Raw genomic sequence first — 15,400 nt, 5'->3', positions numbered from 1 at the left:
ATGGGTCCGCAGAGTTAGAAGAGTTTATACAACGGCAAACATGAATGTTCTTAACCAATATCTTCCATGACAATGTGAAAGTTGAGGCCTGAGGGTGAGCAAAGTAGAATGAGTCCATCATGTGGGGAGCATGAATGTTTACAAATATCACAATGATCTGCAGATTAGATTGTGATATTTTTTTCTGTGAAAGTGGTTGTACCATCAGTGGATGAAGGTGGGTCTGGATGAAAGCTGGGGGTGGGTGGAAGAAAACATTAAAGGGTTACCTTAATCAATAGGAGTCATCTTCTGACACATAATGGATTTGTAATCTGGCCAGTAGCTGCCAAGATATATCTGCCTGGATTTAGGATTGGATGAATAACTGACATTACCATCATGAGGTGCTGCTCCACAAACAAGGCAGAATATACATCTCCTTGTTTTCTTGTAGCTCTACAACAAACCTAATATCCCAAATCATTCCCCATTTACTGTATAGTGCACAATATTTACCCATTGCCATTTTATTTGAGTGTCCACATTCTAAGTGTATACATTTATGCACTATATAGTTCCTTCAAAACATCCACAAGTGAAGGAAAAAACTAGTGTCTATGGCATGTGCACAACTTTCTGCTAACATTCCTACAATACCATGCTTCATATTTTAAACATGTACAAATTTTAAACTAGAACAGTGATGCTAAATAATAATGATTCATACATGCTGGAAATTTTGCTAGTAAAGAATTGTCCAGAGTAAACTATTGAAAATCTATTATAAATGGAGTGATTTCGGTCACAGCCATTCATACTCCTGCCAAGAATGTCCTTACATTATTACCTCACTTTATCAAAACAGCCTCTATAAATGGCAAAGCAGCTCTTAAGTAACACCACACCAAGCATGTCAGTAGTATGAGTGTTAAACCCGTGTGTTGTATTCAAATCGTTGTCTTCGATTGCTGGTTTAGCCAAGTTGGACTGGAACAAGGTGAACCGCCCTCCTAGAGAGCCATGTTGCTGTGGTCTGTATGGACTACGATATTGCTACTGACCCCGCTGGATGCTGCGGAGGAGGCGGATGATGTCCGAGCAGGTAGATATGACACAGTTATACCATGAGTTAGCCCAACACACTGTGAATTCAGAATAGACAAGCAAGTAAAGACATATTACAAACTAATAAGACCTTCTGGATACAGTCTGAGTTAATTTGGAATTAATTGTCGACATCATTTTGATTACAGCAGCATTAAATACTGACCTCTAAATATGAAATAAAACAGAAAACAGATTTTAGGTTTTGTATCTCTTTGATTTTTCTTTTTGCATGTGTGTGTGTTAGGCTGCAGCACAGCAGTAAATGACCTAGTCTATATTATTGATGGCTCATGGAGTGTTGGCGTCCATGACTTCGAGATAGCCAAGCAGTGGCTTATCAACATCACCAGCCAGTTTGATATCAGTCCCCACTACACACAGGTAATATAAACCACATTATACTTAATGTACTAAGCAGGAATTTCAACATACCTACCAAATGCACAAGTGTTACAGTACATATTCAAACGTTAGCCCTTCCAACTGAGATTGTAATTTCTGGACTCATCACTGACACCTTCTTATTTTCTCCCATCCAATTAATGATGCATGCTGCAGTATCTGTGTCTTTAATGGCTAGTTTCAATAAGAATATATTATTCCAGCATGTGTGACAATTCCAAGTGTCACAGAGCATCAGTAAATCTACACCAATATTAGTTTTTGGCTTGTTGTGTCTGCTGCTGTAGGTGGCTGTGATCCAGTACAGTGACACTCCTCGTCTGGAGTTTCCTCTGGGGAAGAAACAGGGTGAATCAGACCTCATCCAGGCATTACGAAGCATCACCTATCTGGGAGGAAACACACAGGCAGGAACTGCATGTTTGCTATGAAAACGATCAGTCCTAATTGATATGTGTGTATTACAAGAATATACCGCATATGTTTTATTATATGTTCAAACTGAATCACTGTACAAGTCTATTTAAAGGTCCGGGGGATTATTACTGTATATGTGAAAAAAAGTTATATAGCCTAAAGACTTTTTGTGGCTCCAGAGGAAGCTGTGTAAAATCTGATAAATTGCCCCACGTGATGTCACTTGAGACAGTGTTGGTTGGGGCTGAAGACTACAAGTTTGAAAATTAAAAAAAATCTGGGAGTGTGAGGTTATCAGACCTCTGTAGCTCACATCTATTTTTGAGGCTAACAAGCTACGTTAGCTGTGAAAGAGGTGTCGATATTCCCACCTCAGAAAGAAGAAGAAAGTAAATAAATGACTGATCAACTATGGTAAGGAATTTCCTCCCATAAACTATGTAATAATAAGAAACTTAAGTTAAGACACTCACTGGCTTCCCAGCTGGTGGGAAGCCAGTGAGGGTTCACGATCTTGTCACTGCATCAGCAACTCCTTCTGTTTAGTTGGGCATCTGCTTAGGGCAGGATGGGAGAAGGAAAAAAAAGGCTTTACTCTTCAAACTTAAAATATACTATTAAATATCATATAAATCTTTCACAATTTGCAGTATTCCATTCAAAAACAAAACAATTCATAAAGTGGAGAAGCCCGAGGCTAGAGAGGCAGACTACACTTAGCTGTGTCCAGGAATGCCAATGTTTACTCGCCACAGGTGCATCCACAGCAGCACCACAAGCACAGATATTGTCAATAAAATTGAAATTGTTTGTTTTGCAGACGGGCAGAGCCATCAAGTTTGCTGTGGACCATGTCTTCCCCTCTTCCCAGCGAGCCAGCCAAGTTAAGAATCGCATTGCTGTGGTGGTCACTGATGGCAAATCTCAGGATGACGTGGTAAATAACGTGTTCACTTTCTTGAGAGAACTATTTTGTGGGATCCAAAATCACAGCTTCAGTGTCAAAGAGTTTCAAACCATGGTACAAAAAAACAAAATGGTAAGAACTCACCGATACATAGTGCCTTAAGCAGGCACAAGGAGGCACTGCTGGCCTGGGGGCATCATTTCATTGTCTTCATCAAGTCACCATAAGAACAACAAGGGTACAAGGACTGAAGTTCAAACAAGTCCATCTTTCTTAACCATGAGAGGCTGATTTTTACCCACTGGAAACTTGTTTCCTTAGGTGGATGCCAGTGTGGAGGCACGAGCTGAGGGCATTACATTATTTGCTGTCGGAGTTGGCAGTGAGATCACCACCTCGGAGCTGGTATCCATCGCCAACAGACCATCCTCCACCTACGTCCTGTATGCTGAAGATTACACCAACATTGACCGTATCAGGGACTCCATGGAGCAGAAACTCTGTCAAGGTCAGAATATCTTCTTTATCTATCTACTTGTCTTGTTCATCAGCTGTCTTCTCGAATCTCCAACACAAAAAAACCCCAAACCTTTTCTACACTGCGATTGACTGAGCTGATATTGGTGACATTGTTGGCAGCTTGCTAATAAGTAACAAATGGTATTGGTGCAAGTTTCTTGTCACATACTTGAGTTCCAGTCAAATACTAACCCATTAAAAAAGGTTAGGTTTCCAACAGTGTAAGCAAAGGTGATGTCTGCTGTTGTTGAGTTGTGAGTCAAACATTCTTGCATATCTATTGAAAAGTCAACTGTCTGAATGAATTACACTTTGCTCTCTAGAGTCGGTGTGTCCAACGCGAATCCCGGTGGCATCTCGGGATGAGAAAGGCTTTGAGCTGATGGTGGGCATGAACATTCAGAAGAAGGCCAAGAAGATCCCTGGCTCCCTGGTGTCTGAGGCAGCCTTCTCCCTTACTGCCTCCACAGACATTACTGAAAATACCAGGTAGCATACTGTTGAAAGGGTATCATAGCCTTCCACATTTCTGTTTTTAATGAATGTCACCCTATCCCAGTTAACAATTGTTTAAAAATGAATGTCATGTCTAGCTTCTGTATTTTGTTCTATCTTCCAACTAGGGACATTTTCCCAGAAGGCCTTCCTCCATCCTATGCATTCGTAGCCACCCTACGTCTAAAGCGGTCTTCTAGCAAATTGACCTTTGACCTTTGGAGGGTGCTGTCTAAGGATAAGGAGATCCAAGCTGCAGTGACACTGGGTGAAAAAGACAAAAGTGTCACCTTCACAACCACTAGTATAACAAACACCAACCAGAAAGTCATCTTTAAAAGCAACCTTGAGGTTGGTGTTACGACAGTATGATTGATGTTTATTTGTCTACTTTGCCTTTGGTTAAGGTTTGATTTCAAAGTGCTGGAAAATACTATCTTATCATTATGTTTTAAAATGTCTTACATTTCGATGGCAATGATGCTCAAGAAACACTTTCAAAACAAGACACAGCCACAAAATGTAAGCCTAAATGTTGCATCACATTAAGTTTTGCTGTGTTGGTTAGCCTAGTTTTGCTCTTAAAACACTTTTTTCACACACAGGCATTCAAAAGTAGCAGGCTGATTGTTTCCTTTTGAAAAAACAATTTTACAAATAAGATCAGTGTTGCTTTGTTTCTGCTGGATGTGTTAGTAAAGTTGGATATTTGCTAGTATATTAGCCATATAACTGACCATATAGCAAAGCACATTCACATTGTTTGGACACACTTTCTCCTTCTTGTGAATGTGAAGCTGTGTCCAGACTTTTGACTTGTACTGTATATGTCAAAGGGGTGACTGGTAGTGACAAACCTGCAGAGAAATATCACTCATTGTTCAGTCTAATTTGTAGAAGAAAGCGGCTGAAATATATATTTTCTGTGAAAATCGAACAGGTGTGATGCCCTGAGAGTGGACTCCTGCATAGTTGTGGCACTGGTAAAAAGCTTCTGAAGTCACTGTATTTTAGCCTTGTGGTCAGCAACAACAGTGGCTCCAGTGTACTTGTCGTATTTGTCTTTGTACATAGTGTTGTAATGGTGACTCAAGTTGAAATCTTTCATAGATGATTTTGTTTCCAGGTACAATAAACATATAAAAAAAAGTAAGAACATTTGTGTTTGGTAGAGTATTTCTTTGTTGTAACAATGCTTATTGGGAATAAATCTTATACCGTTGGAAAGCCTGTTTATTTCCCTTTTAAATGGTGCCACATTTGTAAGGACCATGCATTTGTGGGATGAGCAGCAGAGCTGAGTATGTGGGTTGCACCCATGAAAAATTTGGCAAATCTTCTCTGCCTTCTTTGGTGGAGGCAGTGTGATGGTGTGGGGTGGCATCTCTAGAAAACGAGGCTTTTCATCATTGGAGGTAATCTCAATGCAAAGAGATATCAAGATGAGATTGTGCAACCAGTGGCAATCCCATATCTCCACAGTTTGGGGCCAATCTCTATCCTCCAAGATGACAACGCTCGCCCCCCCCACAGAGAGGGGTTTATCAGAGACTACCACCAGAATTTGGGAGTGGAGAGGATGGAATGGCCTGCCAGTCCTCAACCCCATTGAACACTTGTGGGATCAGCTTGGGTGAGCTGTTGGTGCCAGAGTGACCAACACAATCACGTTGGCTGACTTGCAACAAATACTGGTTGAAGAATTGGATGCCATCCCACAGCAGTGTGTGAGCAGGCAGGTGACCAGCATGAGGAGGAGCTGCCAGGCTGTTGTGTCTGTGTATGGTTCTTCCACACACTACTGAGGCTCCTGTTTGTTAAATTAATAAATTGTTAAATTGCCAATATGTCTTGTTTCTATAGACTTCAGTTATCCAATCCACCAAACAACACCAAACAAGAGTCAATAGCAGAATAAGCTGTTCGGCATTGGCAGAGATTTGCCAAATTTTTCATGGCCGCACTCAGCTCTGCTGCTCATCCCACAAATTCATGTTCCTTACAAATGTGGCACTATTTAAAAAGGAAATAAACAGGCTTTCCAACGGTATGAGATTTATTGCCAAGAAGAATTGTAACAACAAAGAAATAATCTACCAAACACAAATTTCCTTACTTTTTGTGCATTGTTTAGGTTTGTCTCTTAATTCCGTAAAAAGATAATCTGTTTCCCATCTTGACTGAAAGCGATGGTTCCCTTTGTTTAAGTTTTCTCTTTAGGCCACTCATGTCTCTTTTCTTCACACTCTTGTCAGTCTTCCTCACTGGCTGTAGTAGGGGCCGCTGCGAAGCTTGCCCTGGCTTTCCAAGCACCCTCTGTTAGTGATCAGTATCATTACAATTGGGATCTGGTTCAGATGTAGTAATGGCCTGCTTGCTTCCAACACCATTTTAACAACAATTTATTGATATTTGGAAATTGACTCTCAGTGACAGAGAACAGGGACTGTATGCAGCCCAGGGGCCACCAGTTGCCAATGTCGGCTGTAGATGATTAAAAATGATGATTGAAAATAAACACACACACAGACACACATACACACAAACACACACACTCACACACACTAGTATGGAAAGCATTTCAACACTAAAATAAGTAATGAATGTATTATTCATAAATACTGTCTGCATTTCTAAAACATTACTACGAATGGAAAAAAAAATCTGATCTTACTTTCTGCTCCCATTGTTATTCTCCTGCAGTGCCACTGAAAAAAACATACTGTGTCATTAGTGTTCTCTGTCTCTTCCAATCTCGAGCTTCCCTTCATGTTGCTTCCTATGAACGAGTCTGACTAAGATGACTCGCAGAGAGCCAAACTAGCAGTTACTTAAACATCATCCCCTGTTCAGTTTAATATATACTTGAGCCGGTAAAGATCTAATGTGATGGAAGCCAGGAGAGGGCTCAAAGAAAAAGTTTCCTACTCTAAACCACTGTGTTTCCTCAGTGGAAACTAGCTGGTGGATGTGTAGCACTTGGAGCACATGCCTCTGTGTTCATGGCAGCACAAGGTAATAATACGTCCTGTTGGACATGCTATGTTGTTTTTCCAAAGGCACCCACCAATCCTCCATCCTAACACACACCTAGACTTTAGACTTTCGAGCGTTGAACAGAGTTGTAATTATGTTCACTTTCTGTTTGCACATGTTTGATTTGATTTGGTTTGATGTGGCACAAGGTAAAAGCCTGTGATTTGTCATTTGGAAATGACGGCTGTGGCTCAGTCCCAAAGAGACATAGCTGCTCTGTTTCTCTCTCCCTATGTATGATTTGAGCTTTTAAATACAGATTGTGATGGAAAAATTAAGGGCTTCTTGGTCATAATACCTCGCTAGTCACAACTATTTATGGAGCATACATTTCTAGCCTTACTAACAAAATAAGATTAGATGAAACACACACGCACACATAGACCGCCAACAGAAATGGAAGGCTGAGCGAAAGAAGATTTGACAAGTTAATAATCGTTTTCATATCCAACTCACGACGCTGAGCTTGAACAACGATGTGTTTCAGTCTCATAAGTGAACAAACTCTTAAGTAAGTTCTATTTATATTCATATTCATGAAACTCATCTTTGTGCCTTCTCTCAGAGTCTGTTTGATGGAAAATGGCATCAGCTCAAACTCGTAGTGAGGCCTCACCAGGTCACCAGTTTTCTTGACGATCAAATGATCCAGGAAGTAGCGTTGGAGCCAGTGGAGCCCATTTACATCAACGGGGAGACACAGGTGGCTAAGAGGCGAAGCACAGACTTCACAGTGCCTGTGAGTACAAATCATACCTGTTAATCATACTTCTGAATGACAGATCCAAGTACGCCATGAACAATACTTAAAATCTGCACCCATACTACATGCTAAATGAAAGGCCTGGGGTTCACCATAATCAGTAGGCTTCATCACAGACCATAAATGTCTTTCCTAAATTTCATGCCTAATCCATCCAATGAATGTTTATTTGAATTAATGTGATATATCCTATAGAAAAAGAGACTTATTGCACCATTTAACTGTAGACAGAGGGATGTTTTTCAGTACCAACCTGCAGTTCTGGCTGCTGGGGGACAAATCAAGTGGGTTGAGCTAATATTTACTGTACTATAATTTTGACTGTACTGAAGGCCCAGTCACACAGGATGACTCGTTTATTTTACTTTTCTTCAATGTTATTTATTTTGTTTACATGCTGTTAGTTACAAAAGTTACCAAAAAGTTACAAAAAAAGGGATACAGAGATTAATATCAGTGTTGTGATCTGATAAACAGCCAACTGGACAGGTAAATAATGTAAAGGAGGAGGTTTAGGAGGTTATATCACAGTGTGTAAACTAGGTCTGGTTCTGAACTCACAACCCTCAGTTTCAACATATTTTGGCAAAAGATACAAATGATGGACATGCCATGCCAAGTGCCAGTTTTCCACAATTTAGTGCCATTAGTGTTAAAAGTCATCACGTTTTTCACGCTCTTTGGATTCAGGTGGACATTCAGAAGCTGCGTCTGTACTGTGATCCTAATCAGAGTGAGAGAGAGACAGCTTGTGAGATCTACTCTGTGGTAAGATCTATAACCTGTTCCCTTCTGCATAAATCTTGTTTTTCAAATTCTGTATAAGATTGCATGTGTAAGGCTACACCGATAATAACTGACCTCATTTCCTGTCTTCTTTCTCTTACGGTACATAGGATGATGAAAGGGTAAGTATAAGTTTAATGTATTTTTTTAACTGTTTTAATCTGTCATTGATTCAAAATGTTTGTGTTTTCTCAGTGTTCTCTGAATCGAACAGCCTCAGAGGATGAGGACGACTGCAGCTGTGTAGTTGGACCACCAGGGCAGCGTGGCCTGCCAGGACGCATGGTAACACACACACACATACAGGACATTTGGTATATGAATTGTTTCTTGTCCGTCTTGGTACAGCCTTTAAGCTGCAATCTATAATCAGTGCACAGCCACCCATTACTCTGCTGTTATGTACGGACTGGACAATGCTCTGATGTGTTTCTTACCATAGCCTATATGCTATATGGAAAGAGAGGAACAACCACAATGCACAAATTGAAGACTAGAAAAGGAAAGAGAGAGGAAAGAGGGAAATATGTAGTTGCAACTGAGTATTTGATGTGGAATTGGTACAGAATACCAAAAGTAAAAACTCTTCTACCAATGAACCTTAATGACTTATATTTGATTGATTGATTTTTTTGGAAACCCTGAGTGTCATTTTCGGAGAGCTGCCTAAACATACATAATCCTCATAGAGTAGCCTACTCCATGGTGCTAACTATGAGCCAATTTCACACTGTTCACTTTTGGCCAGTAGTCCATCTATGTCATTCCCCATGTCACTACCCTCATTTTTTCTACAACAACTTTTTTGTTGAATTAAATGGTGTTCAGTGGTGAGAAAAATGCCAGGACAATGTAAACAACAGGGGAGGAAAAAATAGAAAGAAGCTCTGGAATCGATTGTCACTGGCTAGTGGTAGCCTAGCCATGCCAGCTAACAAGTTCGTTCACTAACAAGTAAACTTCGGTAGCCGCAAGTAGTTATTACGCCACTAAACATCCACATTCACGTGGATGAGTAAATGTCACTTAGTGGTATGACCACTGTTGTAGTTGGTTTGGTATATAGCCAGTAGCTCATGCTGGCGTGAGGGGACAGTTATTTCAAGATTTATGTTTATTATTGTTGGTATTACATATATTACCAGTCAAAAGTTTGGACACACTTTCTCATTGATGTGAATGGGAAAGCGTGTCCAAACTTTTGACTGCTACTGTATAACTGTACTATATTGAGTGAAACTCTGCAAAAATTATGTTTTTATTATTTTAAAATAAAAACGTCGTTGACCAACAAGTAAACTACTGTAGTATGTTAATTTCATTAAATATGTTATTTCTATATAATGTGATTCATATTGTGTGTTCTAATGCTACAGGGTTTCCGGGGGGAAAAAGGGAGAGAAGGACCACCAGGACCTGATGGTAAGCCTGTAAGTATTCACCAGTTCTTCAATACTTTCTTTATTTTCACTATTTCAGTCTGTTGTTAACAGATTCTGGACATGATGGAATCAATTTATGTTTTTTCTGTCCCCAGGGTAAAGATGGGAAACCTAGTGAATCCGGCCCTCCTGGATTACCAGGCGAGAAGGTAAAAATGTGTGCATTATAATAACCTTTGACTAGGCGTTTCTTTTACAATGGGGGTCTATTGGGAAAATGCTTTTTGGGCTGCAGGGGGGTTTTTCACTACAATACTGCAAGTGAACATTGAGCGGTGAAGCCCAATCCAGTTCTTATAATACATCCAGGCATCCATACACCGCACGAGCAAACACAGTGTAAAGGGCTAGCTCATATTAAATTTAAGGTTGCTTCCATTCAACCCCTTCTGAAAATCAGATTTTGCTCAACTGAAGAACTATAGGCCCTTTTTAAAGTTCCTTTTCATTTTGAATGTTATTGTTTGAAATACATAGAGGAAAAAAAAGTTCCTCTGGATTTAATCAGTGCCTTGATACCAATGATCACAATATTTTATTCAATAGCCTGAGGAAATAGGTTAAAATACCTTGTGAATGGTTTTCTTATTTATCTAATGCATGTTTTTGTATGTATTGCAGGCAAAGTATCTGATTGGGCTCCTTTGACAATCTCTGGATGTGTATTATTTTCCTTTTACATGTTCCCTCTTGCAATGCCAACATTATCCAGCTTTATGTATTTGCAAAAAATCTGACTTCTTGATGTAAAAGTCTTACAGAGATACATTTTTGGATGTAGTCAATGGCTTGTCCAGTGTTTTACTCTAGATAAATCACAACACAACTCAAATTCTTGTCTTGTCCTCCAGTCAGACCTTTGACATAACACACCAACACTGAATTACTTCTTGTGATTGGATTTTTTCAACTACTGTTTTCACTTGCTGGGCAGGGTGAAGATGGCCTAGCAGGACCAAAAGGGGCACCTGGTGTTAAAGGGGATAAGGTAAGACCTTGAAGAAGCAGTTTTTTTTATCAATGTTGTGTCTTTTAAAAACTGTTGCCGGTACTGACAATACCTGATTCTATTAATACTGCCCAGGGAGAAAGAGGGGAGCCAGGTTTTCTGGGAGAACCAGGACCCCCAGGACCCAAGGTGAGATACAGAAATTCAGCAGTGGTTTCTGGTAGCTAATGCTACATGTATCCTGGTTAAACAAGAGAGTGAGTGAATACTGCACACCAAACAGAGACTTACTACACTACTAGCTACAGCGCTTTGTAAAGCACAGTCAGTGCTGACCAGCCTAATACAGTGACACAGTACACTGTAATTGTTTTGTTTTCTTTGACAGAGTATTGCAACAAATTCCAGGTTAGGCTGAAATAGTTCCAAATGTATAAAGCAGAGTGGCAGTTCTTGTGTGAATTTAAAATGGAAGGCTGTAACAGAAAATGATGGCCTTTTTCAACAGGGGTGAGTCAAGTTGTAAGCCAGGGGGGTCAAACTCATCTTCATTCAAGGGCCACATACAGCCCAATTTGATCTTATGTGGGCCAGTCCATTAAAAAGATGGATGGAAGGAAGGACGGAAATACAGATGGAAGGAAGGAAGACAGGAAGAAAAGAAGGAAGGAAGGAAGGAAGGAAAGAAGGAAGGAAGGAAGGGAAGACAGTAAGGAAAGATGGAAGGAAGGGAGGGAGGAAGGACAGATGAAAGGAAGGAAGTGAAAGGAAGGAAGAAAGGGAGGAAGGAAAGAAAGAAAGAAAGAAAGAAAGAAAGAAAGAAAGAAAGAAAGAAAGAAAGAAAGAAAGAAAGAAAGAAAGAAAGAAAGAAAGAAAGAAAGAAAGATGGAAGAAGAAAGGGTGGATGGAAAGATGAAGGAAAATCTTGATCTACTTCCTCTGGCTTTTGAGATATATATATATATATATATATATATATATATATATATATAGAGAGAGAGAGAGAGAGAGAGAGAGAGAGAGAGCGATAATTCCAGTTAACACTGAAAATCAGGTAACTGAACCTGATAATCATGTACTGTAGGTCAGTGCGGTTACCCTTTTCTGTTAGGCTGCAGTGGAAATGCAAGTAATACAAGTACATGTGGCTTGGTGAGGCACACTGCAATTACTGTGGGCCATACCATAGCCATAGCTGAAGTCTCTTTATCCAACATAAAACGTGACTACACCTTGTAGTTCCTCTTGCACAGCCAGCCAATCACCAGGATGACCTGATTGCTGCCAGTTGTTTATCTGCATTTGATCTATTGGTGTTGTCTCAATAATGAATTCAGGGCAACATTTCTCTGCAAGTCTCTCTGGAAAAGTCCAACTTTCATAAAGTAATAAATCTATCTATTTATCGTGAGTTAACTCACAATTAATCGCACATTAATCACAATTTTTAAAAAATGTTCTAAATGTACTTTAAAGTTTTTTATACTCTTATAAACATGGGAGTGGACACATATGCTTGCTTTTTGCAAATGTATGTTTATTATTATTGAAACAATCCAGAACAATGAAATACTGTACTGCATGCTCCAAAAATCTGCTGTCAGTTATATCAGTTAAGAACTACTTACATTCACTCACCTGTTTACACACACTCTCTCTCTCTCTCACACACAGACACTCTCTCTCTCTCTCGCTCAGTCTCTCTCTCTCTCTCTCTCTCTCTCTCTCTTCTCTCTCTCTCTCTCTCTCTCTCTCTCTCTCTCTCTCTCTCTCTCTCTCTCTCTCTCTCTCTCTCTCTCTCTCTCTCTCTCTCTCTCTCTCTCTCTCTCTCTCTCTCTCTCTCTCTCTCTCTCTCTCTCTCTCTCTCTCTCTCTCTCTCTCTCTCTCACACACGTATATTTGGGAAAATGTGGCCAGTTGTAACTACCACACTTGGCGGCACATGCAGAAAGTAGTAGTCTATGATTATTAAATACAGTAGTACACGTGTTTAAAATTCTTGTAGTGGAATGATGGTGTTGGTACACTGAACTTATTTTTGTGCCATTACTAATGGTTAGAATCAGTGGCCCGATTGTTTTCCCAGCTTTACCACCAACATGCAAAGCACTCACGGTGATCATATTGAACCAATGATGAAGCAGCTTTTATAGTATCTCATTTTCATTTTTGTAATCAGGGCCTTCCTGGTGAGGGGGGCGAGCCTGGACCCTCAGGAGAAGCTGGATCAGTGGTAAGATCCAGTTTAGTTTTCACTAAACCAGCTTAACTGACAGGATATAATATGTGTCAACTCATGGAAATAAAACATTATTCCAGCAGCCTACACATTAAATGATTTATAATTACATAATTTTACTATAAAGAGCAGTGAAGAGAACAGCTGTCCAATTCTGGAGGTTTGGCTCCAAGTTTTGGCTCCATGCACGTGCGTGCATGTGATTTCCTCCTGTCACGCTGCGTCGGTGCTCTCAGCTGCGCAGTGCTTGAAGTGAGGGGCAAAGACAGATAATTACTGTAATGGTGTTGGATTTGGCTGCTGCTGCTCAACAGTTCCTCTCAGACTGTGATTATTGTCCACCCAGGGGGCGCCAGGACTACCGGGCATCAGAGGACTGGCTGGGACACCAGGACAAAAGGTCAGTGTACGGGGATCAGGTTTGGAGACGCTTCCTATAGAGTATGAGCGGTATAGAAAATAGATAGAAAGAATGGGGCCATAAAGCATTAAAACAGCCTCGGACAAAAAGTATGCTGAAGATTGTGTCCACATACTTTTGGTCATATAAATGCTTGTGTGTTGTATGTGTGCTTAAAATTTAAAAACCAGCTGGCTGAGACCCTTCTGTGAAGAGTTCTCTCCAGGTTCTCCAGCTTCCTCCCATGGAACCAAAAACATGCAGGTTACGTTAACTGGTGACTCTAAATTGCCAGTAGGTGTGATTGTTCGTCTGTATAGCATACATTATGTAATATGGTATGCTGTGATGGACCGGCGACCAAATGACCAAAAAGAATAAACAGAGAGGAAACTTGCTCATAAGTTTGATAAAGAGCAAATATGGTGATTCATATTATGACAGATTACTTTGTTAAAGGACAAAATATCTTACACTGACACCAAGCGTTTAAAATTGGTACTGATGTCCTCATCCCCCCCAGACTAAAAGCCCAGGAGTTTTTAGGTTGGGTAGAATCTATCTCAGTTGATCCAGTTTGTTTGCTTCCATGTGTGCAGCACGCTGTATTTGCGTACCATTGTTTCATATCTGGCAACCTGGGGTGTCGAAATGGAAATCAACCTGATCTAAGAGAAAAGGGTGAAATGACCTCGACCTTTTAACACCGCATTAAATGCAGCTGGCACGTAATGTGTTAAAATGATATGTCAGCGCTACGATCTGGTTGAATGAGAAGTGGGCGGAATCACACAGGCCAAAACAAAAAACAGACATTCTGCACCGGAGTGGAAATGTCAAAGGAGAACATACTGGTAGAAGCCATTATTTCAACTTTTCCTTACTTATTTATTTATTTATTTATAGTTATTTTATTTTATGAGTTAGTACAGTAAATACACCTTTGCAGTAAATGGGCCATGAGATGCAAAAACTGGCACCTAAATGGGCTAATTTCATGAACTTTTGGCAAGAGACGTGTCTGCAAGAATCCAACAGAAGAATAATAAAAAGCCACAAAGAAATAAGCTGTACTTCATTGTATAATATAGAGTGTCAAGCACAGACTGTAGCTCACTGAGTCGTGAAGATTTCCATCATATACTGTGTGTTTAATTTGTTTGTTTTTACATTGGTAAGAAAAAGGGGAAAGTGAGCAGCCTCCTGTGTGAAAACAATCTCTCAGCCATCTTTGTCATGTTTAACAGAAAAGTAGCATGAAGACAGACAAACATGCATAAGTGTAAAGTCATGCAGTAAATCTTAAAACATTATCTACTTCTGTCGGTTAATGGAATTAACACCACTGCGGGAGCACCGGCCGCACACAGCGTAAAGAATCTCTGCCTGTGGTTCTTTGAAAAGAACAAGTGGTTAAATGAAAGGGCACACGCACACATCTGCAAAGCATGTCAGCACCCCCACCAGCTACAAGTGTGCGATGCTATTTTCAGTCTTCTCTGAACTTTCTTCGAGTGTTCTAGCCGTTTGACTCGCAGCAGCCCGGCTCAGTAATTTTTGGACTCTTCCTGTTATCATAATAAACTGCTTTCCCCTTAGAATCTGGAAGTGTTCTACACCAAGTGGAGGGTGGTGGTGGTGCTCAGGGAGCTGAAACAGTGTACAGTTGGTGTCCATGTGTGGATGTACTGTCTGTAGAAGCATGGGTGTGTATTGGTGTATGTGTTAAGGAGAGACGGTAAACAGCAAACTACTGAGCTGCTTTTGAAATGCACTCTAGTGAAACCACCAGCTCCCATTGAGGTTTACCAATCCAACCAATTCCTCTAATAATGATGTTCATATGCAATTATATTACATTTAGTCAATAAATCTTAGAAAAAGTGTTATCATTACAAGTAAGGAAAAACATTCACAGATTTTGCAAGTGTTTTTTACCATGAAGATGCTTCTGAA

At 40.2% G+C, this 15,400-nt stretch overlaps 1 protein-coding gene across 1 annotated transcript in view; it reads left to right on the top strand.

Moving 5' to 3' along the window:
* The first annotated feature begins 1,002 nt into the window (after nucleotides 1-1,002).
* Nucleotides 1,003-15,400, top strand: part of LOC134002607 (collagen alpha-1(XXI) chain-like) — a 43,351-nt gene continuing 28,953 nt past the window's right edge. The window contains exons 1-17 of the mRNA XM_062441954.1: nucleotides 1,003-1,084; nucleotides 1,334-1,470; nucleotides 1,779-1,898; nucleotides 2,729-2,845; nucleotides 3,137-3,323; nucleotides 3,658-3,823; nucleotides 3,958-4,180; nucleotides 7,431-7,604; nucleotides 8,319-8,396; nucleotides 8,610-8,699; nucleotides 9,791-9,844; nucleotides 9,952-10,005; nucleotides 10,791-10,844; nucleotides 10,941-10,994; nucleotides 11,194-11,213; nucleotides 12,985-13,038; nucleotides 13,391-13,444. Coding sequence (XP_062297938.1) covers nucleotides 1,003-1,084; nucleotides 1,334-1,470; nucleotides 1,779-1,898; nucleotides 2,729-2,845; nucleotides 3,137-3,323; nucleotides 3,658-3,823; nucleotides 3,958-4,180; nucleotides 7,431-7,604; nucleotides 8,319-8,396; nucleotides 8,610-8,699; nucleotides 9,791-9,844; nucleotides 9,952-10,005; nucleotides 10,791-10,844; nucleotides 10,941-10,994; nucleotides 11,194-11,213; nucleotides 12,985-13,038; nucleotides 13,391-13,444 — 1,718 coding nt within the window. The remainder of the gene's footprint in view (nucleotides 1,085-1,333; nucleotides 1,471-1,778; nucleotides 1,899-2,728; nucleotides 2,846-3,136; nucleotides 3,324-3,657; nucleotides 3,824-3,957; nucleotides 4,181-7,430; nucleotides 7,605-8,318; nucleotides 8,397-8,609; nucleotides 8,700-9,790; nucleotides 9,845-9,951; nucleotides 10,006-10,790; nucleotides 10,845-10,940; nucleotides 10,995-11,193; nucleotides 11,214-12,984; nucleotides 13,039-13,390; nucleotides 13,445-15,400) is intronic.

Source organism: Scomber scombrus, chromosome 20, assembly GCF_963691925.1.
Source record: "Scomber scombrus chromosome 20, fScoSco1.1, whole genome shotgun sequence".
Lineage (NCBI taxonomy): Eukaryota > Metazoa > Chordata > Actinopteri > Scombriformes > Scombridae > Scomber > Scomber scombrus.
The sequence above is the reverse complement of the archived record's forward strand: the minus strand, read 5'-3'. Positions and strand labels throughout refer to the sequence as shown.